Raw genomic sequence first — 23,952 nt, 5'->3', positions numbered from 1 at the left:
AACTCACCTTCTAATGAAAACTGCTATTCCTTATAGTGAAAAAAAAGGAATTGTCTAATTAGTATAGCATAAGAATTCCCTATGAAGTAGGCACCTGTCCCTCTATTTTACACAGAATTAAATTCTGACAAGAGTTATGATTATCTTATAGCTAAAGACAAAAATACATGTGTACATACATAAAATAAATTAGTATAACTTGAGCCCTGGGCCCCCTAATTCCAAACTACTTCCAAGCTATGAACTCTAGCTTTTGTGTATAATGGCTCTCTGTTTCTGTCATTTTTGGCTTTACATTGAGGGCCTGAAACCTCCTGAAAGGTCACTTGAATCATGTAATGGGTTTTCTACTTTTGAAAATTTTTCATTTTGGCTGTCAAGAACTCATTTTGCATTTCTAACTCACAAGGCCCCAGTCACGCGTCGAGAACTTCCCTGCTACTTTCTCATATCAGAAAACAGAGTTTAAGTAGCCAATAAGATTACTGGGCAGGAAGCCCAAGGACTGTGGATGGATATGCACTGTGCCAAAACTTGAGAGTTCACACGGGTAGCAAGAATACAAACAAGAAAAAGGACATTATTATCATTTATCCAGCTGGATGTCTTGATGCCATTTTTAATGGAGATTCTCAATTTCCAAATATTTAACATGTCTCATTTTATTGGATTCACAAGCTTTCCCTATATTGGAGTCTCAAAAATGATGCTGTTATTCTCTTCCACATACCACAGCTCGAAGAAGTTAACTGAATTATTACACTACTTACTTAACAATAGAGCCAGAGCTTGAGCTCAGACTTGGGTTTCTAATTTGATGGCCATAGAAATAACCTAGTTCAGATGACCATGGCAGAATTTCTTTTACCTGGAAACATGAGCTGTTCATGACTCAACCCTCAGCATGGGAAACTTTCTTCTCCATTAACAAATTTGCAAACCAAAATCAGTTTAATGTCTTTCTTTCCAGAACAAGTGAACTGTGACACTGAATCATTCAGAAGAATAGCTCCTAAAAGAAGCTGATTACTGCATTCATAAGAATGGCTATTCAAATTGTCCATAATCACCTACTAGTTCAAGTAATTTGCACTTTCAATATTTGAGTTGCTATCCTACACAAGAACCTGGTCAGATGAATTTTGTTGTACATTTTCTGTGATAATGATAACACCCGGAAAATTTCTCTTAAGGTGCCTGGCACACTAATAATTATAATTAAAAATTGGAGACACTTGAATCAATTGTATATACACAGCATATTTAGAATCAGATAGACCCAGACTGAAATCCTAGCTATGGCTTGATATATAATCTTGAGTAAAATCACAGGTATTTGTGCCATTTTTGTCAGTTTTCGAGATGGTAGAACACTTTGAGAACTGTCATCAACATGGAGTTTATGTATAAAGAGTACAAGAGCTGAAACACAGTACCTACTCTCTAGATGGTAGCTTATAATTATGAGGATTGAGTGCTAGCACTATAAATTGCATTAAGCTCAATCTAACTTGCCGCCAGGCTTCTTTTGATGTTGACCTCAGGTTTGAACTTTCTAAAGAGAGAACAAGGGAACTTCATCCACTCCTTATTGATTGTGTCTCAAAACCTAAGCACAAATCCTTGTATTTCACCAGAACAGTCTAACAATTACCTGAGACTGCAGTTTCCTCTGTCTTCCCATATTATCCATGTAGTCTGAACAGGCTACTTCAAACTCTATGCATTAAAAACTGTCAGGTATTACAAACTGAATGCAGCTATAATGGAAAACTGGTGTTCTACGTTGTTCATATATGCAAAGGTATTGTGTCTGAGTGATAAGCGGCTCTAAGCACTCTTAGTATTGCAGCCTAACTGAAATACTCCCCTTTCACCTTTTTATTAGTTCTCTGATGTTGGAGAATTGGGGGGAGAGCACGTGTATAGTTTCTTTGATACCTACACAGTTTAATACTTCCCCTTCCACATACCTTCAGATTCACACTAACATTCACATCAGAAGATCAAAGCTTACCAACCAGTGTTTTGTTTTCCTGTCTACTGCATCACACCACAGACATTCAGCGTTCAAACTCCCAGGACTCGTTCCCCATGTGAACCTTAACTGTTGCCTCTTAACCTTAACTTACCTGGCCTCTTGTCTTCTATGGGGAAACATCAGAGCCAGGGATTCTATACTATAGAAGGGTTCTGGGAGAGAAATGCTCTGTTGTTTGAGGTTCCAGCCAGTCTGTACATTTGTCAATACAATGAAGAGAGAAACCCTGGACTGGGAGCTAAGATTACAGCCAAGTGTGGTGCTATGATGGATTTTAGCATAGCATACGACTGGGAGACTTGAGATCTAAAACAAAATGAAAATGGAATGGTAGAGTGGATAGGTGAGTGGACAGAGAGCATTCTGATCGTGAGGACCTCACACTTGAGCCCATGGTGAAGAAAGACAGATGACCTGCATAATCTCTGAGCTGTGACCGTCAGCTAATGATTAAAAGAAAACGTGGAACAAAGAACTCACATTCCTGGATTCCAATTCCAGTTCAACCATACTGACTGCATGAACTTGGGCAAGTCACATAACTGCCCTCATTTTTAGGTTCCACGTTGTTGGTAAAATAAGTGTCACATTGTCTGTCATCTGGGGTCATTAGAATCCAATAAAGTCAATTCACAGATGCTTGTTTTAAATTCAAAGAAATATTCTTAATGATAATTTTGAATTTGTAGGAGAAAAATAGAAGAGGTACTAGTAGGGATGAGCTGTGAGGTAACACTTTTAAATTTTTAATCATGGAAAGAATTGAGAAGTTCTGGGAAACTTACCTTATATGTTCTACCTATGTATTAGTACAGATGTAACATTTAAGAGGCAGCTTCCTGCACTTAAGTAAAGCCATTGGGAGGAAACCAAATACCCATTCTATAAAAATTGAATGAAAAATATTGAGAATCCATACCTCATGTGTCTGATTAATATTTTTCAAGCACCCAGTCAACTACCTAAGCTATGCTCTGTATTAATGATGAATAAGATGTTAAGCTTGAAGTCTTATAAAGGAAGAAGATGTGTCCATTTCTAAATCATGATGTTGTGAACTGAGTTCTTTAGTTGGCTAAAGCTACTCCAGGTTCCTTGAAAGGGTAAAAGAATAATCATTGGTCCATGCTCTTGGAAAAGTTGGAAAATGCTTCACAGAGGAAGGAGTTTTGGAAAAACACTTGAAGGGCATATGAGTGTTCCATCCTCAGCAAAGACATCTGCCTAGGCAGAGACCTGAAAAAGCACAGTGCATTCAACAAATTGTAAGTTTTAAAGAAGGAGTGAGTGTATCACGATTAATAACAACCAAGAGACAGATACTGGGGCTCAACCTGAAGGTCAGAAAAGCAAAACAGCCAGTCCGAAATGGCAGTCCTGCCTCCAGACATCTTCAGAATGAGACAGACTGAGAACTGTCTCCTCCCATCTTATATTCCTCTCTAGGGCTGGGACTAAAGGTTTGCACCATTGCTTTCTGGTTTCTACGGCTAACTAGTGTGGCTACTTGGATTAAAGGTGTGTGTCACCATTGCCTGGTCTCAGGCTAACCAGGGCAGATGTTTTACTCTCTGATCTTCAGGCAAGCTTTATTTATTAACATACAAATGAAATATCATTACAGGTGAGACCTAATTATCAGAAGGCAAGTAACAAGAAATTAGTCTAGTAGTGCAGGCCATACAGAGCCTATTTCTGTCTAACACAAGGATATCAAACTAGGAGAATCGGAGTTAAGTGGGTGGAACAAAAGGAAAGAAAGTGTGGAGCAGAAAGAGATTCATGGTGGAAAATAGTCTAAAGACGGTGTAGAGAAAGCAATGCCCATTAAGCACCTTCCATAATTTGCAGATATGAATGAGAATTCCCCATGCGATTGTGACATGGCTGGCATCAGATGGCAACCAGAAGACAGATTTGTAAAGTGAGAACTGTCCACATAGGAGAACTAGCAATTAAACTGAATCTTACCAAAGGTGTAATGATCAAGAATGTGGGCTTGGGAAATCAGGCTGCTAGATACAGCCCTGTGACTTTGATCATATTCCTGAGCTTCTCTGTAACTCATTTATACCGATGCACAGAGTGGGGCTAATAAAAGAACACACACACACACACACACACACACACACACACACACACACACACACACTATTCCATGTGAAGATGAAATGAGTAATAGAAGTAGAGGGCTCAGAAAAGAGTCAACCCACTTTAGGTAGTGTGAGATTATGAGTCTCTTCCAAAAATTTGTACCCTTTCTGATACTATCATGATCTCATTGGAAACCCTCAGTGAAAGAGAATGGGTTTCCTTAAGAGCCATCAGTGATGTCCTTTAGGGCACCTCAGTAGCTGTGTGGGGGCCAATTTCTCAGCAAAGCAGAGGCCCAAACATAACTCAGCCTACCAATGGCAATCTGAATTTGCCTCTGCCCACTCTTCTCCAGGATTCCGCAACTTGCATGTCGATGACCAGATGGCAGTCATTCAATATTCCTGGATGGGACTCATGGTATTTGCCATGGGTTGGCGGTCCTTCACTAACGTCAACTCCAGGATGCTCTACTTTGCACCTGACCTGGTTTTCAATGAGTAAGTACCCCTGTGACCAGTCTTGTGTCCCTCTGCTACCACTGAGGACTTCTGTTAGTCACTATTTGCTTAACAATTGCTTTCATGTCAAGACTATGATCAATACTTCCTTAAAAAAAAAACCCATCTCACTTAGTTCTCATGATAACCTGATATGTTTTCATAGATAGTCATGTCTTTTGGGATGTGGGATGTTATATGTACTAAAATAAAATGACCCAGCTATTTCCCTTTACTGACATAGATTGAATTTATATCTCCTACCAGCTATATTTATCTTTCGTAAATTTGACCAAAAGCTTAGATTTTTAGAATCATATTCTCTGCTATAGTCTTAGTTCTGCTATGATCCATGTCTTGATCTTTAGACAAGACCCCTTAACCACGGTCCATGGTTGAAAAGAACTTAAAATCTTTACTCCAAGAATGGTAGCTCAAAGAATCCTAGCATTCAAACGACTGAGACAGGAGGATCAGGAGTTCAAGGTTAAATTTACTTGTGTAAGATATTCAAAGCGAGCTGCCAGCCTAGGCTGCAAATAACATCACACAAAGTAAAGAAACAGAAAAGGTGGGAAAAGGACAGGGAAAGGGAACAAAAAGAAAGGGAAGGGAACAGACTAGGGATCCCATTTTCATGACCTTTCCCCTTCTGATAGGGCTAGTATTCTCTCCATCTGCTATCTGAGGTTTTGCGGTGACACTATGAATGGAGCTGAACAGAATAAGTTTCCCAAGAACCTTGAGCTCGTTTCATTACAGAGAATCCCTTCAGTAGAGGAAGGAATTAAGCTTCCTCATCCTTCAGACCTTTAAATAAAATCCACAGGCTTCTGGTTCCTTAAAACACAGCAGTGTTGTGGGAGGCAGAGTAAGTGTCCCCAGCTGCTCTCTTTCAAGCTAGCCAAGCCCGGTAGTCAGAACCTAAGAATAGCCATCAGGACTTTGGCTTCCAGACCTTCCAAGAGTTACCTTTGATGCCATCTTCTGGGACAGATGTTGTAAAACCTCATACCCACTACTTCTCTTGATTGAATAAACTCAAGCACGGACTCTACCTTCCTCAGAGCCCTGAGACCTTTGGGAGTCTGCACAGTGATGAATTTCTAAATAGCCATTTCCTTCTCTATGGCATCCCACCTCAGCTTTGTAGCTAGGTCTTTTATCTCCTGAGAAGATACTACAGAGCTTCCAAAAGTGTCAGGCTTAGATCTATCAAGCCACAAAAAAACCTGAAGCAAGGTTTCTTCCCTTTGGAGGAACCAATTGCAATACAGTCATCAGAATTTTACAAATATCTAGACCAGTGCTTCTCAACATAGATACTGTTGACATTTTGGGATGTTTTCACGTACAAGATGTTATGCAGTTTTGCATAATGCACTATGTTAATATCCCTGGTTGGTACCTGCTTGATAAATAAGATTTCAGTCATTTTGAGACCCAATCAGACCCCATGCATTTCTACTGTCCACTGGGAATGCAGTATGCCCCAGTTGAAAACTATAATTGCTTGCAACTGAGGCCCAGAGAGACAGAGCCTGGGACTTGAAGCTGAGAAAACCCACATGCTGCTCTATGGAAGGCCAAAACCCTTTCTCAGTAAAGTTTTCTTCGTTCTTTCCTTCTTTGTGGAAATCCCGTGTTATGAGGATACTGGACTTAAATTGGAGATCTCTAACCATGGGAGAATTGCTGCAGTTCTCCGGGTCCCACATCTCTCATTATTGAATGATGAATAACATAGCAGCGCCTTTCTTACACATCATTAACTAAGCACTTACCCCATGCCAGGCGCTGGGTTTAGTGTTTCCCAATTTTCACCTTTCCTTTTATCTTGTCTTTTATCAATGCCCACTTCTGCTCTCTTTTGGAAATCCATTTCTACCCCTTATTTTTACCCACTACTGCCATTCCCCTTTCCTTCCTCTAATTCTCTCCCAACTCTCTCTTCCTGCTTCCTGTTTATTTCCATTTTGATTTCTTCTCATTGCTTGTTCCTCTTCTCTCCTACCCATTGCCTATCTTTTCTGTCTCAGGGGCCTACAGCAATATTCTAGGAATCCTTTGTGCCCGGGCCATGATTTAAAACGCTGCAGTGTTGACATCCACAGAGGCGTGCAAATACAATGGAGACGGGAGCACAGCCAGGTTCCAGGGAAATCAGGACTTACTCAAATGTCCTCTAGGGTAAAAGAGCTTAGAACAGCACTGTTCTGCTCAATTGACTTGTGATACCATCTAAACACTTCCCTTGTCCAGTTGGATTTCAGCCTGGATTGAATAATTCACCACCTGCTACCTTCCCTTCTTCTCCAGGGCAGCCAAGGTCTCTACGAGATAGGTTACAGAGCTCCTTTCTGCCCAGGCAATGATAAGCCTGCTCACCTCTGCACCAGGCTAGTGGCTTGGGAACTAGACTATCAAAACATGGCCTTTATTGTCCATCTGGGAGATCTTTTTCCTCGTCACTTAGGCACTTAAAGTTGGTGTCAAACTCCCCTTCCTTTCTTCACAAGCTACAAATGAGTGTCCCCCCCCTCACCCTTACTCTCTCTCTCTCTTTTCCTCTCTCGCACACACGCTCACACACACAAACACACATGTATGTGCGCACATACACACACACACAAACATACATTTCTCAACTTAAAGGCCTACTAGTTGGAGATACCGTGACTCTTCTTAGAGACTTGCCATAACCAGACATGAAACAGAGAGGTTGCCTCCACCCTGAAGTTGTCTGAGCCTTGGCCTCTTCCCCATATAATTTATAGGTGATAATGCGATAATCTGTTCACAACTCACTATAAGAAAGCAGCTCACAGATGTTTACAACTCCCAAACTGTAGTAAGGAACAGCCAGTCTTTGTGAGAGTGGGCTCCCCTCTGTAGAGGACTTAGAGACTAGACATTGCAAAACACCCCTAGCACATTTAGAAGCACTGGAACTCATTGTGAAAGGACAATGTGCAATTTATATCTACTGCTAGATGTTTTTCAAAGAAATGATTCCATTTCTGTTGCAGGAAGTGGCAGGCCGGGGTGTCGACAAGATAAACACCTGTGGCCCCTTGCAAACCTTGGCAATTCTTACACTGAGAGCAGATTGCCTGGGAGTCCCTCTGCGATGTCCCGAAGTGGGCAGGATCTGGCTCTGCCTGTAGTTGAGATCCTAACACTGTAGTCAGGGAGACCATGTCCCTGCCCCATTGTGTTCATTTGGCCATGCTTTCCTGTCCCTGACTCAGGAAACAGAAAGGAAATGCAGGCCTGGAAATTCCATGTGCTAAACCACATCCTGACCAGAGAAGATGAGCCTTTGTCTGGATATCAGAAGTTTGGGGGACAGGGAGAACAGGACAATTCCTTGTCACTGAAGTCCTCGCAAGATAAATAAGCAGGAGAGAGGGCCTCCAAGGAAAATTCCTTGAGTGCTGGTTGGAAGTGTCCCCTCACTTCTCCTTTTCATCTATACGTCTATTGCTTAGGTACCGCATGCACAAGTCTCGGATGTACAGCCAGTGTGTGCGGATGAGGCAACTGTCTCAAGAATTCGGATGGCTCCAGATAACCCCCCAGGAATTCCTGTGTATGAAAGCCCTGCTACTCTTCAGCATTAGTAAGTACTTGGGCCTATAGAGGATGGCAGTGGGAGCACAGTGGCTCTAGGGGACCTACATTTTCCATTAAATTGTTATTAGGGAGAATGCAGCGCCTAGATTATTCCCCTTCTCTCTCTCTCCCTCCACCCTCTACATCCCTGTAGCATCCTTTCTCCTTAAAAGACCAATGTCGTGCGTAGAGATCAGTTTCATGGGTAGAATTCAGCCTCTACCAGATTCATTATTCTCATTCCGTCACTGAAATAAGACCTTTAAAGAAGTTGTAACAGGCCTGAGATAGCCTGTGGTCTCTACTGTAGGAATAGGCCTGAGCCACCTTGCATTCCTTGCAGAGGAGTAGAGCAGGAGGGATCACTTCCTAGAGGATATTTCCTCTTTAGCAACCAAAGGAGGCGGATGGAAACAATGGAGACAGGCTTGCTTGTCTGCTCTAAGCAGGGTGTAATGGGGAAGAATGGAGGCATTTGGTATGTGGTAAGCCAGGTTTCTTGAGTGTCTAAATCACAGCTGGATAAAGAACAAAAAAGTTTGGGGCCTGAGAAATGGGTGCATGTAAAAACTAGTCAAAAAATAAAAGGGGAGTTCAGTCTATTTTATCTAACTCCTCCGTGTTAAGTACAGAAAATCATTTACTTTGAAGGCCTCAGGCACACAGACTTCAACTGATAGAAAGCCAAATAGATGCTTCCCTCGGCGTGGGGGTGGGAGATCAAGTTTGTGGTCAGAAAACTTGGTGCTTTGTCTAATGCTCCTTCGTGGGCATGCTTCCCCTCCCCATTCTGTCTTCATCCCACATCAGTTCCAGTGGATGGGCTGAAAAATCAAAAATTCTTTGATGAACTTCGAATGAACTACATCAAGGAACTCGATCGTATCATTGCCTGCAAAAGAAAAAATCCCACATCCTGCTCAAGGCGCTTCTACCAGCTCACCAAGCTCCTGGATTCTGTGCAGCCTGTAAGCAAACTACAGAGGGTGCTTTATCAGGGAGAGCAGCCTGATAGAGCCCAGTGATAATAGGCTCCTCTAGGGTCTGGCACCACCTGTTGGGAGGTGCTTCCATTTGCCTCTGGCTTTGAGTATGGTCCAAGAAGAAAATGCAATGGAGAAGAAAGAAACACAGGTCACAATGTCCCAGCTGGATGTTGTGAAAGGGGTGGAGGAGTGGAGTACTGAGAAGCTGGGTCTTAGGGAAGAAGCTTAAGGCAGATGAATTTCCCAGGCAGACAAAACAGGCATAAATATTTTTCTTTCCTCCTTTCCTTGAGTCATATACATGCGAGTTGTGTGTGTGTGTGTGTGTGTGTGTGTGTGTGTGTGTGTGTGTAGAAGGAGGAAGAAGGAGAGAGAGATAGTAGGAAGGAGGAAGGTAGAAAGACAGAGAAAAAGATTGAAAGTGTGTGTGTGTGTGTGTGTGTGTGTGATGGAGGAGAGGAAAAGAGGAACACTCAGTCCTAAGTCAGAGGACTTGAAATGGTATAAATGATCTCTAGGAGCCCTGAAGATCATTTTTCAAACACACAAGTGGGTAGATACACACGCATGAATGTGCACACATGCACACACACATACATACATATACACACTCACTGAACAGGATCAAGGCTAGGCCTTGGGACAAAATGCTAAAGGTACTGGCATTCAGGGTGGGAGGAGAGCTGGGCAGAAGCCAAGTTTTTATTGACCACGTTTGTTCTGTCTCTTCCTCTCCCTGCAGATTGCAAGAGAGCTGCATCAGTTCACTTTTGACCTGCTAATCAAGTCCCATATGGTGAGCGTGGACTTTCCTGAAATGATGGCAGAGATCATCTCTGTGCAAGTGCCCAAGATCCTTTCTGGGAAAGTTAAGCCCATCTATTTCCACTCACAGTGAAGATTTGGAAGCCTTCATAGTCGAATGCACCTTGTTCCCTTTTTCAGACGTCTTCTGCACTACTTCCCTGCAGTGCCTTGGGGGAAATTCCTCTACTGATGTACAGTCTGTAGTGAACTCTCCTCGGTGACATTTCCTGGGCTTTCCTTCTTTCCTTTCCTTCTTCTCTCCCTCTCTTGCTCCCCCATGGCACATTTGGAATCTGCTGCCTGTTGTGGCTTCTGCCTGTGTTCTGAGTTGTGTTGTATTTCTTTGACTTTGTGGTGACCCTCGTGTGGCCCACTGTCAACTGTGCTCGCTTACAGCCCTGAGCTGTGTGCCAACCACGCAAGTGTTTGCTCACCTTATGCCATGTCAAGTTCAGAGAGCTCCAAGTATCTGGGGGAAGAAACAGACATAGAAAATAAAAAGCCAAGACAGCATTCTAGGGTTAGTTCTTCACAATAAATAAGTAAACATATAGGATTCCCAAAGAAACCAACTAGGAGAAAGTAAAAATCCCAGGTACATGAGGAGTCACTGTCTCTGTTCATCCTGTCTCTCTGTGGGAGAGTTCAGCTGTTGCTAATGGCTGTAGCCATCAAAGAGCATCCGACCCCAAAGCTTACTGGTAGGATAGAGAGAAAATAGGACAAGGAGGGAGGATGGATAGCCATTACTTCCCCACGGCCTTTGTCCCTGAGTGCTAGTGTGCTCAGTAGCAGTGCAGTTCGTTGTACTGAAATGTGCTTCATGTCTGAAAACTTGTCTGCATGCGAATACCTCCTCCTTCAATGTCTTTTCTCTCTTAACCTCTGCTTCCACCCTCAACTGACTTTCAATAGGTTTTCTAAGAGCTTTGAACTAAATGTTCTCTTTAGCCAAAACTTTGGCCACTTCCACTGAAGTTAGGTCAGTGAGAAGAAAGCAGAGAGATCTGACTCTTTGAAAGGCTCCATTCAGATCTATGGCTACATTTCTGTGTGGGAGCCATAGAGGAGTTTGGGGGCTGGAGTCAGAGGAAAGGGAGTGATGGCATCACTCCCTTTAGGGACAGGAAATGGTTGATCCCTTGGTGAACCCACCTTTTCCTCCACTTTTAAAGGACCTATAGACTCCTTGCAGCCACCTTTTCACTCCACAGTTCTTCAGTGTTCGGTGGGCCTGAACTTCATTCTAATGCATTTAAGCCATGGTGGTCAAGCTTGCTCACTTCTTTGGGCATGTTTATAGACACTGCTAAGGTCTCCCTCCCATCACCACCATGAAGCTTAGCAGACCAAGAGCCACAGCATCTTTGTTTAGATGCCAACAGTATCAAAGACATCTCACTCAATGTCTTTCATCAACAGTCAGATTTCTGGAGCCCTTAGATAAATTTAAGAGAAATCATCAAAGGGACCAGACAAACTGGGCAGCTTTCCCTTGTCCTCCAGAGACAATATACTCCTATCAAGTGGAGAAATGTCAATTTCCTCCTCAGAGTGATGAAAGCAGCTACCCAGACCATGGTGGAGGAGAAAACTAAGTAACCAGGCTGGGTAAATGAAGACACTAGAACCAGAAAGCATAAAATGCTGTCCTTTCCATCCATCATGCTTACTCTCCGGCATACTCACATGGGAAGAAGAGAGGAGGCCAAAAGAGAATGCTGACTGCCAGTCTTCCGAGGCAAAGGCTAAAGTCAAATGAACAGCACCTGGCTAGATGGGCACCGGTTTGCTCATCCTCCACTATTGAAGTTGCTGAGTTGACCTTGGCCAAAGTCACTCAGATTCTCCACCAGAGTGGTTGCCTCTCAGTCAGAGGGTGCAAGATCACTGAGACATTCTATAGAACTGTGACTCCCATTGGACAGATCTGTCTGGTGTGGCAACAAACAGACTACACCCACAAACTCAGGGCATGCCCTGGGTCACTGGTTTCATATAGTCCGTTGGCACCTTACTTTTTCTGTGGACTCTGCTCCTCAATCTCGAGTGCAGGAGGAATTCCCACCTACTCTTGCATTTTTACAATTCCTCCTCACTCAGCTCTTCACTTTACTGCTGAGCTTGCGAATGCAAGGGCCAGCCCACCAGCTGCCCATCTTAGCTGGTATATTGAGTTGATTGAGAAGATAGTGTCTGAGTGACACGATATGAGACACATGAGTTTCCTTCCCTAATTTCTGTGTTGATATTAATAGCAAAACAAACTTGCAGAACAAGTTCATTAAATAACAAGGGAAGGAGAATGTAAGATCGGTGATATGACAGTCCGACCCTGCTGGACTAAAGCTGAACCTGACAGGTTCCCTTTTTTGAGCTAGGATAGACAGATTCTGATTTGCTTTGTGATGATACCATATGGCTTATGTACACGATCTCTATTAGCTGTATTTTAAACAGAAAAAAAAATCACCACTCTTTTCAGTTAAACTAGGTTACATTTTAATAGTTCCTTTACATCTATTTTGAAGCAATTTCCATCTTCTGTGGTACATGGGTTTTATTATAACATTCTAATATTTGTAAATACTAGAGGTTCTTAATTCCATTTTCTCGATGAAGTTTTTCATCTTAGAGAGTTCCAGATAATGGCTCTTGTCTTTTTGAATGTATATGTTTTTGTTTTTGCTTTTTACTTGCAAAAGCCAAAAATCAGTGAAACAGCAGTGCAATTAAAGCAACGCCAAGTAGATAACTCCAAATTTCCGAGTGGCGAAACGAGAGAAAACAGCCTACACAAGGCCTATGCCTGCTGTTTCTGCACTGGGATTTGAGTGAGCGATGGAGTCATAGCTAAGCTGTGCACTCCCACACAGGCAAAGAAGAGATTGAGTTTGGCTTTTTCGCTTTTTGGATTTTCTGTTTCCTTTCTTTTTGTTTTCTTTGGCCATCAATGTTCCAGCTAGTGTGACTGGCAGAAGTCTCATCTTGCAAGCACTCTACTTGGCAGAGAGAGTGCTGCTGGTTCATGGTGCTCACCTGTGAACGCCTGGCCACTGCTCCACTCAGCTGGTAAGATGGAAGATGAGGATCCCTCACTGGACAAGTCAAGGTGATCATCTCAGAGGTTTAGAGTGCTTGATAAGAATGGAAGGTGAGGATGAGAAAAAAAGGAGCACCGTGGAGAAGGCCCATCTGGGCTGGGCAGCAGATAGCTGCCAAAGTCACGAACTCTGTGATTTAAAACAAAACAAACAAACAAAAAAAAACAAAAAACAAAAAAACAAAAAAAAAAAGGGTCGTGTATCGCTTTCAACTCTCATTCACAGGGCAGCTCACTGTGTGTGAATTCTGAGCTGACATGGGAGTTGGCTTCTTTGTTCCGTAGATTTTCTATGCCACAGGCAATATTATTGTTCTTGGAAAGTTCATTATTTTTTTAAATTACCTAACTCTGAGAAAGGGATTTTTTTTTGAAGGATTCTGTCGTATATCTTTGAAAAACAGAAAATCAGTAATATGTATATTTTATGTATGCTCACTGGCTCTAAAAAAGAAAAAAAAAGCTTCACTCTGTCCTTTGGGTAGTTAATTGTCCAGGTTGTGAAATGTGCTGATGCCAACATCCTTTTCTGTCCACTCGATTTCTAAATACATATAGGTATATATAACAAGATATAGTCAACACACTTTAAGAAAAACTTATGTCCACCATCTGCATACTCCACAAATTATGTGACTTTAAGCTTCAAGCAGCTTCTAACTGTTTCATTTAGTACAGACGTGGCCTTGCCCCCTTCTTTCTGCTAAATTTGACAGGGCACAAAGGCCCAAGCCACCCCTTATGCCCACCCCAAGACCTATGCCAATATCACACTTCAGAAGGTTTTCTAAACACAACTGGCTTACTATCCCTGCATGACCCTAGCATGGCCCTGGATAACAAGAGTCTGACTATAATTCTTCTGTATTAATTGCCAGGGTAAGAGGTCATTGAGCCAAAAGCATGGTTCTCATACTTGAGAACCGTGAATGCTAACCTTCCCAATCAAATCCCCAACTGAAAGTCAAAAGAAGCCATTTAGCATGTGAAATATCTTAGACAAAGAAGCTTCTTTCCTGGCTGCCTTTACAGACATGTTTGTTCTCACCACTTACCGCTTTAAAAATCTTTGAGAGTATTTTTTTTAAGTAGAAAAGGAGATGAAAGCATTACATTATGTAACCAAAGATTATATTGTATCTGCTAAGATACCAAAATTGTTAAGGGCAGGGAAGGAGCAAGCATTAGCGCCTCTTTGGTAAACTATCCAAAGACAGACTGAAGGGCTTTTCTGATGACCTACTTAGAGACTTTGTGGGGAGGGGTTGTCTCATAATATACATATTTACAAGTGTTGAGGATCATTTGGAAAAGAAGATGGGATTATAGCGTCATTCACTAACTGATTTTATAAGCATAACTAGCTTTCCTTTTTTCTAGTAGTTGCAGAGCAAATTCTTGAAGCTCCATCTTTGCATGGTTGGAAATGGAGCTGGTCTTGGCCACTGTGTTTGCTAGTGCCCATGTTAGCTTATTTGAAGATGTGAAGCCCTTGATGAGAAAGGGTGCATTTAAAAGATTAGATTTTGCACTAGAAAGAGGGCAGGCAGAAACCCTCATTTCTGCCCAGTTTGGACAGCACAAAACGTTCTCTGCAGTTTAAGGCAGAAAGTTGAAATATATTGTAAATGAGTATTTGTATCCATGTTTCAAAACTGAATTATATATATAGATGTAATGTGTTCTGATAGCTTTACCTTTCTCTGCACCTTTATATTTGGTTCCAGGTCATATCTGATGCCATGTACTTGTAAGAGAGGTTGCGGTTACATTTTGGATGCTCTCTCAGAATGGATAAGACGCCTGGATTGATCAGATAGTTAATATCTCTTCCCATATTGGGCCTGGTGTTCAGGCCTTGCAAAGGGGTGGAGGAGGAAAGGGTAGGGTACATGATGTATTGCACTTTACTAGCTCAAGACAGATGAATGTGGAAAGGGTGGTGGGATCTCATTGAAGTTGCCTGGGAATCGCCATAGGGAGAAATCCAGATGTGGGGCCAGGTGCCCACCAAAAAGACTGGCCAGCATCCTCTTTGTGGGATCTGAGCCATTGGGAGAAGGAAGGTTATTTCCTTGATCTTCACCATTCTTGTTAGAGAAGGGCAGTTGCCTGATCTTGGGAACCTGGAGCAAATGCTCCTTCTGTCACATCAATTCTTTCCGCTGCGATTGAGGTGCTTTTGCTACTGGGTGTCCGTGTGCTCTGTTTCTGCTTTGGGATATGTTCTGTAAAGATTTTGATAATTGATAATGTATTTTTCTCTGTTAAAATTTGTTAGTGTACTAGAAGTTATATCTCTGTAGGTACAGTTCCATCACTACTTATAAATAGGGGTGTTTTTTTTTTCTTCAATTAAGAGTTTGACACTGGGGTCTGTTGCCCAGAGCCTCCTAACCCCCAATCATTCAAGATGAAGGCAGAAAAGCCCACATCTTGTCACTTTTCTTCTGAAATTTCAGCCATGGTAACAAATCACTGGGAATTCTCCTGTCCGTCAAAAGAACAGCAGATAATTGAATTTAGCAGGCGGTGTTTTAGAGCAAAAAAACAAAAACAAACAAACAAAACAACCTTTGATCCAGCTTTAGTATGACCCACTTTAATCTGGTCAGAAAACAGGTAATGTGTACTAAGTTCAGTTTAACGGGGTTCTTCTTCATTTCCTTGTTCCATTTGTCTCTTGGCCTTTCATGGAATTAAAGGAGAAGCTGTGACTGAACAGCATGGGTAGCCTGGAAGAGTTTCTATGTAAGCTACTCAGTAAGACTGTTGTTTAGCTGCAGATTCCATTGGCCAACAACAACTGGACGACACACATATACATTACCCAATGGAAAATAAACAATTCTGAAATATTGCTATTTCTCTGCAGGCACACTGTCTGCCATCTTGTAGTTTGAGTCATTGTACTCTATATGAGAGATAGACCAGGTTTGTAGTATCTCATGACCTTAGCACTGGGTACCAACTGTCATGGAGGGAGGTGCTTATGGGGTTGTCCTATAAGCCACATTGGACACTGAGAATAGTCACTATTGGGATCCTCCAGGTTGAAAAAAAAAAGAGTCCCCTCACCACTCTTAGACACACCATCTGCTTTCCTCTAGACAGAAAGAATAGATACTGATTAAGGAGTGTATTGCAGATGACATCCTTACACTGTCCTTGAGATTAATTTGGCAGTAGGAGAGAATAAACAATGTAACTAGAGATAAGAATTAAATTTTGATGTGGAGAGAGCAAAGAGAGAAGGCATTATTCAAAAAATTTTCAAAAGAAACAAATGAATTTTGCTTGGAAAGTCTTTTGATGGGGCTTCAGTTCTCAGAGCGGCACATGGCCTCCACTGGGCAGCAGGACCGGCCCCAAGCGCTAGCGTTCTCTTCTCTTTTTGTGATCTTGGACTCCTTTGTTGTTCTAAATACAATTAAAAATGGCAGAAACTTGTTTGTTGGAATACATGTGTGACTCTTGGTTTGTCTCTGCGTCTGGTTTTAGAAATGTCATCCATTGTGTAAAATATTGGCTTGTTGGTCTGCCAGCTAAAACTTGGCCACAGCCCCTGTTGTGGCTGCAGGCTCAAGTTATTGTTAACAAAGAGCCCCAAGAAAAGCTGCTAATGTCCTCTTATCACCATTGTTAATTTGTTAAAACATAAAACAATCTAAAATTTCAGATGCATGTCAGCAGAGTTCTTTTCATTAGCTCTTTTTATTGGCTGTCTTTATTGGAGTCAAGAATTGGTATCATGCCCAGTGGCCTTTTATGCTACTTTGATTTTCATATATTTTTAAAAACTCTTAGCCAGGGGTTATAAATTTGCCCTGTCTTAACCTTAGCATAGGATGACCCGAGACCACCAAAATAACAGAGCATCTGTGTTAGGAAACACAGATAGACACCACCACTCCATTGCAACCCTTTGTGAGAAGCCCCACGCTTGGCAGTTCAGAGAAATCTGCACCAAGCTCAGCTACTCACACTCACATGCTGCTTCCTATAAAAACATGGTGCATCAATACTCAATTTGAATCAAACTTCAGAAAAAGAATGGGCATATTTGCAGCCTCACTGTTTGGGGGACCATACCATCAGCAACCACTGAAGTATAAACTGAGCCAAACAGTTCTTTTGCGGTTCTTCAACTCAAGAGCGCTTCCTATACCATCCCAATGCTAATACATACAGGATCTCAAATTGGATTGCTGATTTTGAGATATGCTTGATCCATCACTGAGGTATTCTAGGTACCTTAGACAGCAATAATGTTCCCTATGCTGCATATCCTCCCATGTAATAAGAGTTGTAATGTAACAAGAATTTTTACATGCTTCCTTTCTGATTTGGGTTGAGGATCAGTGAGAACATATGTCACACAGCTGGTGGGCTATTTGTTCTGGCTCTGTTCCCTATTAAAATTCCAGAACCCCTGGCAGGGCTCCCACATTGGGCCATTTTTATTATTGTCCACCTCAAAATACATGGATTTCTCAAATGTTTCCTGATATCAGTGCATGAGCTAGAAGACAGACATACCAGTAGTTCTTAGGATATGTATTTGTGTGCCTACAATGAAGAAGAGAAATGTGTGTGTGTGTGTGTGTGTGTGTGTGTGTGTGTGTGTTTAGTGTACATATGTCAGAATAGGTCATTGACCTACCATTGCTTAGACTGTCCACCCTTGCATCTCTAACAAGTGACCTAACAACTGCGCTACTTGATTTTCCTTGCCACTCAGTTCCTGGAAATGTGGTTAACATCGACCACAGGATTTTTCCAGAATTGGCAACACCAATTTCAGAGACAAGACACCTAATAGACTTGAAAGAGCTTGCAGAAAGAAGTCCTGTATTGACTTGTTTATGGTCATGCAACTAATGTATATAGATAGATATGATCTAAGCCTACCCATTTAATGATTTAAAGTACGACAATGGAAAACTCACCACCCCTTTCTGGATCTGAATTGACTCATCAGTAAAATAAACGTCTGTTAGCAGATATTTGGAGCTACATGAGATGTAAAGTCTTTTCTAGCCTGAACACTATGGGGACTGAAAACTGCAAAAATACTTTTCATATTCATGACCTAAGATGAAAAGGAAAAGGACTTTCACTTTCCTCAGAACACATTTTTGTAACTAGCATGCTCATGGTTTGTACTCAACAAATATTCAGAGAACAAATGGTGGGAAACAGAGTCTGAAAACAACAGCAGATACTGTTGACTCCTTGATGGTTGGAAAAGATCACAAAAGTAAAATCATATATTTATCATAGAGATCATCATGTAAATGACAGAGATAAATGGGAGCTAAATAAACCCTAGTCATGTACCATGGTTTCAGTGAGTTGACAGTCTGTTAGCATGCCCTAGATTAGACCAGTCTGGGATTGTAATCTATAACACCTATTGCCCAACTTTCCCATATCCTTCCACTCAAATAAGTAAGGTTGATCTTTAATTTAGAATTCCAAACTTTGAGCCAGGAGGTGATGGTGCATGCCTTTAATCCCAGCACTCAGAAGACAGAAGCAGGTGGATTTCTGTGAGTTCAAGGCCATCGTGATCTACAGAGAGAGTTCCAGGACAGCCAGGGCAACACAGAGAAATCCTGTCTTGGAAAAACAAACAAACAAATAAAAATTCCCTACTTAAAATGGTCAACTTTAGGGCTAGAAGAGCTTTTAAGCATATTCCAAATTTCCCGTTTACGAAGGAAAACTGAGCCAAAGTAAGTAATGGTATTGTGGCCTAGGGCCTGTAGCGAGGGACCATCCTTAGAAACCAGTTCATACTCCACTCACATGTGTGTGTATGTGGGGAGCATTTCGAGGTGGTGGGACATCCATGAGGACTTATCCTGCCACTGCATGCTTATTTGGAGCCTAAAAAGTAAGAGCCTCAACTTCTTGATATATGGCTTGTCCATACAGTGACTAAGAATCTCTACCCTAGTTGCTGAACCTACTTTACCTTACACCCATTCCAAGAGGCTTTCTTCACTACCACTGTAAAGGAGGAAGACAGAAGAAGAGGCACACTTGGTGAGCTCTAACAAGGATGCACAGGAAAGTGAGAGACGTGGGGAAGAGAATGGTTTTCTGAGCTAACAGGCAGATATGGGTGGCTTAAGCATCCTAATAATTTTGCCACACTTTAGACCATAACTTCTCATCTCCATTCAGTTATTAAAATATACACAAAATATCACTATAAAGAGCAAATCATTTTAGTGTTAGACTAACATTGAAAGAGAATCCCATTGACTACAAAGGCTGCAGGGACCTTCACAGGCACATTATCCAATGTTCTCCACAGCCATTGACTTTCAGTTGTTTGAAAATATTTATTCTCAACCATCATTCTGTTTCTTTCCCAAGAATAAGAAAAACATATACCCTGATGGAGATCTGGGTCTCCTGGAGGGAACAAAACAAAAACCCAGATTATTGTCTTTTCACCTAGTGGGTGTTATGGCAAGGAGATCACTGGGCTCTGTCATTGTCACAAAGGCACAGTGCCTGCCTTGTCTGGAGATAAGGTCAAGGAAGACTTTTCAAAGAAATCCAGCCCACACATCTAATTGGATAAAGATGAGCCTGTGAGTGGAGAAAAGAGAGTCCTTCTAGGGTGAGAGTTGGCAGACTTGTAAAGGCTAAAAGTACTTGAGTCAAGATATTAGGAAGAACTGGGTAAGAGAATGGCTGGAAGCAATGAAAGTATAGAACAGAATCACACACACATACAAAAAGCCTTCAGAAAATAGTGTGACCTGTATCTCCTGAGTAACAGGGATTCATAGGAGTCCTTGTCAGCATTTAAATTCCCAGACAACTGTCTAATCTAAACTTCATAACATCTTAAGGATGCAGGGAGGTCAGTGATCAACCAATTTGCAGAGAGACAAACTGAGGCCTGTGAATGTGATTTGCCCAAAAGCTGGTTATTACAGAATATTTGATATCCTGACATCTAAACCAATAAACACACATTTCCTGATTTCCAGTATTACTCTTCTCACATCATGCCAATTTAGTGAAAACCTCAGGACCAAATAATGCAAATATTTAAATGCAAATGTTCATGAATCTCTGTAATGATAGCATGTTTGCCTGCTACCCCACTTCCACTTGCCTTGGCCTTACCAAGTGACATTGACACTAGGTTTCCAGATAGTAAAGAAGAAACCTCAGAGGAAAGGATAGTAACATTAACTTCATAAATATGAAAATGCCAGTTATATCCGGTATATATGAAGTCATGACGTCCATATAGCCTTATCCCCAAATTTCATATAACTGTGGTTGGGAACCGAGGCTATTCCTCCTCATTCCTGTCTGATTAGGAGTTTTGTGGGGGTATAGCAATTCATTTGACGTTCAAGTAATCTATGAATATATCTATCTATTGAGGAAGACAGAAAAAAACAAGCAGTGGTGTTTATCAGCTTCTGTTATTAACTAACAGATAAGCTCATATAAGTCATATTTGGGAGGAGTCATCATCTTAAAAGCAAGATTAAGGACTTTATTTTTAAATTTCTAAAACCTGTAATGATCATCTCTTTTTTAAACTTTGGATCTCCCTTTCTAAGCCTAAACCACTAGGTAGATTTGCAGTTACTTGTACAAGCAGCACACTTCCATTTTTACAATTTTGTTATCTCAACGTCACAGAGAACTCATAAAAAATCAAACAAGAGAAAGAGATCAGGAATTACAAATAAGCATTGTTAGAAACTAAGTGAAATATAAAAACTGGTATTTTAAAAGTTGTCGTTCAACTAATACGTTAGTAAAGAATCCAAAGAAGCCAAAAAATGAAGTGATGTCAAAAATCATATGGAGTATACAAGTATTACAGCAGAATTTTGCCCTTAGAATTTTACCAGATCTCGGGCGATGCTAAATTTCTGTTTTAGTGATACAAGAAATGGAGATGAGGGCAAGAAAGCTGAAAACCGGAGTCCCTGTGGGAACTGTCTCTATGATGGCTGGCCAGCCTGCCTAATAAAGCTAGCTGCCTAGGAGAGAGCAGGAGAACCTGCCAAGAGGTGCTGCTCCTCACATTCAGGGATGATCTGTAGGGTCAGGAGAGGCCATGGTGGGGTGTAACAATCCAAAGGAACTATCAAGAAAGGACTCACAGCACCCCTGTCTTTCTCCACACCTTGCCCCAAGAACTGAGGTTGCTTGCAGAGACCAAGGCTCACAGTTGTTCCTTCCTCACACTGCACAGCATGAATCCCGCTAGAGTCAGAGGGATCTAGGAACTTCACCCTTTCAATTCAGCACAGCTGAACCAGCAGTTTACTCTATAAGCACTCTCTCTTTTCTTCTTTTGTATTATTTATTTTCCAATCTTGCATATAACTCATGATAGTTTTTCTTTTGCGTATATTGTTCAATTATGTTTGCTTCTCTCCCAGTTTATTATAAAGCATTCTTCAGTAGCATGCACTATATACTATGCCATTTTTCTTCCTCTCACCCTTACCTTTTTTTTAATTTAGAAGTTAAAACCTTTCATAGCTCTATCTTTAAAATCTTTGGATACTAAAACTATTCCAATTTTCTGCTGTTTTACCAACCTTGTTTTTTGTTTGTTTTGTTTTTATTTTTCATGGTGTGCTTCTTCTTGATACTTCTCTCCCTCTCTTGATCGTATTAACTAAACTCTGAATATACTCCATACGAGCCTTGGTAATTACCATCAAATGATTATTAAAGTGAAAGGGGACACTGTTATTAGTTGGCTATTATGACATCTGTGTTGTGGTAATATCGAGTATCAGTGATCTCTCAATAATATCCCACTCAAGGAATAATACAAATTTTACACCAGGTACCTTGAGCTCCTGAACAATACACTCAGCATAATCACATCCAAATCTCATATTAACATTGAAGATACTTCTATTGAAAGAATATAGAACATAGCAGACAAGATATAATCCAAGCAAAGAAATAACAACAGATATATAAATTCCAGTGAAGCAATTTAAGAAGAATGAAAAAACAGTACAACTCCTCCAAAAATTATTAATCCTATAAGAACACCATCTATTGAGAATAACTTAGGTGAAATTACAGACAGAGAATTAACTCAGAAGAAAATAATGCAAACCAGCATTTCAATTAATTTTTTATTTTCATTTTTGACCTTTTTAAGAGATAGATTGGCCTGGAACAAACTCTATAGTCCAAGCTAACCTTAAATTCACACTGTCTTCCTGACTCAGCCTTCCAAGTACTCACTTTCATTTTCTTGATATCTAATGATGTTGCTAATCTCTTCATGCCATTATGTTGGTTATTTATGTATTTCTTTTGAGAACTGTCTGCCCATTCCCAAATTATATTTGCCTCTTTATTATTGAGTTGCAATAATGAATCAAACATATTATTTTAAATAGTTTCTCACATTCTGTAGAATATCTTTTTCTTTTCTGTATGACATTTTTAATCTGGAAAAGCTTTTCATTTTGAATATGTCCATTTAACTATTTATTGATTGCTGCTTTTGCCTTTAGAGTATTGTCAAGAAACTGTTGCGTAAAACAAGACTTAAAAATATTTTACCTATATTTTCCATAAAAATTTTATAATTTTAGTTATGTTTAGTATTTGATTACCTTTCATTAATTTGTATATATTGCGTGAGATAAAGGTTTGCTACTCACTCTTTGCATGCTGATATCCAATTCTCTCAGTACCGTGTGTGGTAAAAATGCTCCCTTATCCATTATTATAAGTATTCATTTCAAAAATAAATATGATACTTAAAGTAAGAATTTATTTCCAGGTTCTCAATTCTTTTCCACTACTTTATTTGTTTTCCTTTGCATTAATATCTCATTCTCTTATTACCATAACCCTTTTAGCCTAATGTTGCCTATATAGAAACCCTTGTGCTTCCATATGAATTTTGGAATCAGCTTATCAGTTTCAAGAAAAATTGTACTGAGAATATTGATAGGAATGTCCACATATTTGTAACTCGGTTTGGGAGCATTGCAATTTTAAAAACATTAAGTCTTCCAGAATATAAACATTCTAATGCATTTTTATTTATTTAAGTTTAGTTTTGTTTCTTTCAACAATGTTTTATTGTTTTCATTGTATACTCCTTGAACCTCCTTGTTCAAATTTATTCTTAAGTATTTTACTGGTTTTGATGCTATCAATTTGTATTTCACTGTTTGCTTCCTTATAGTATATTTAACAAGTTTCTTTGTCATTTAGAGATTCTGAAAAATTGGTCACTGAACTAGTGGCTTGATCAAATTGAAATTCTAAAGGTTTTGGTCAAACAAAATCTTCCTAAATGTTCTTTTTGTGTATGGAAAAGAGTATTTGTGTTTCTCCCTGCTATGGTAGCAGCCATTGATGACCAGTGTGAGAATTATTAGGACATTAAGGGTTGTAAAATGGTAATTTCCTCATCAAGCATAATGACAAATGCCTATTATTTGAAAACTTGGAAGGTTGAGGAGTATATAATGAGACTTTCTCTTTGAAGAAGAGTAATATTTTAATTCCATCATTTTTCACATACTAGATAGTATCCTATAAAGGGAAAATGTATTTTAACTGTTCTATTAATTATTAATTTTATTAATTATTTTTCTCAAGGCTATTACCAAACACATGAAAAAATAAACTTAAAGGTCTAAGGATTTATGCTGGCTCACAGGTTGAGGATACTTAATTTGTTAAAAAAGAAAGCATATTGGTGGGGGCAACTTTTGGCTGTGGAGAGAAGAGGAAAATGAGGCTACTTGCTCACATGCAAATGGT

General features: G+C 40.5%; 1 protein-coding gene across 1 annotated transcript in view; it reads left to right on the top strand.

Annotated features, from left to right (window-relative positions):
* Ar (androgen receptor) overlaps positions 1 to 16,606 on the top strand; it is a 169,654-nt gene extending 153,048 nt beyond the window's left edge. The window contains exons 5-8 of the mRNA XM_048417727.3: positions 4,491 to 4,635; positions 8,127 to 8,257; positions 9,061 to 9,218; positions 9,979 to 16,606. Of these exons, the coding sequence (XP_048273684.3) occupies positions 4,491 to 4,635; positions 8,127 to 8,257; positions 9,061 to 9,218; positions 9,979 to 10,134 (590 nt within the window). The 3' untranslated portion in view covers positions 10,135 to 16,606. The remainder of the gene's footprint in view (positions 1 to 4,490; positions 4,636 to 8,126; positions 8,258 to 9,060; positions 9,219 to 9,978) is intronic.
* The last annotated feature ends 7,346 nt before the right edge of the window (positions 16,607 to 23,952 follow it).

This window comes from Myodes glareolus, chromosome X (assembly GCF_982192425.1).
Source record: "Myodes glareolus chromosome X, mMyoGla1.1, whole genome shotgun sequence".
NCBI lineage: Eukaryota > Metazoa > Chordata > Mammalia > Rodentia > Cricetidae > Myodes > Myodes glareolus.
This window is presented reverse-complemented; position numbering and strand designations above follow the sequence as displayed.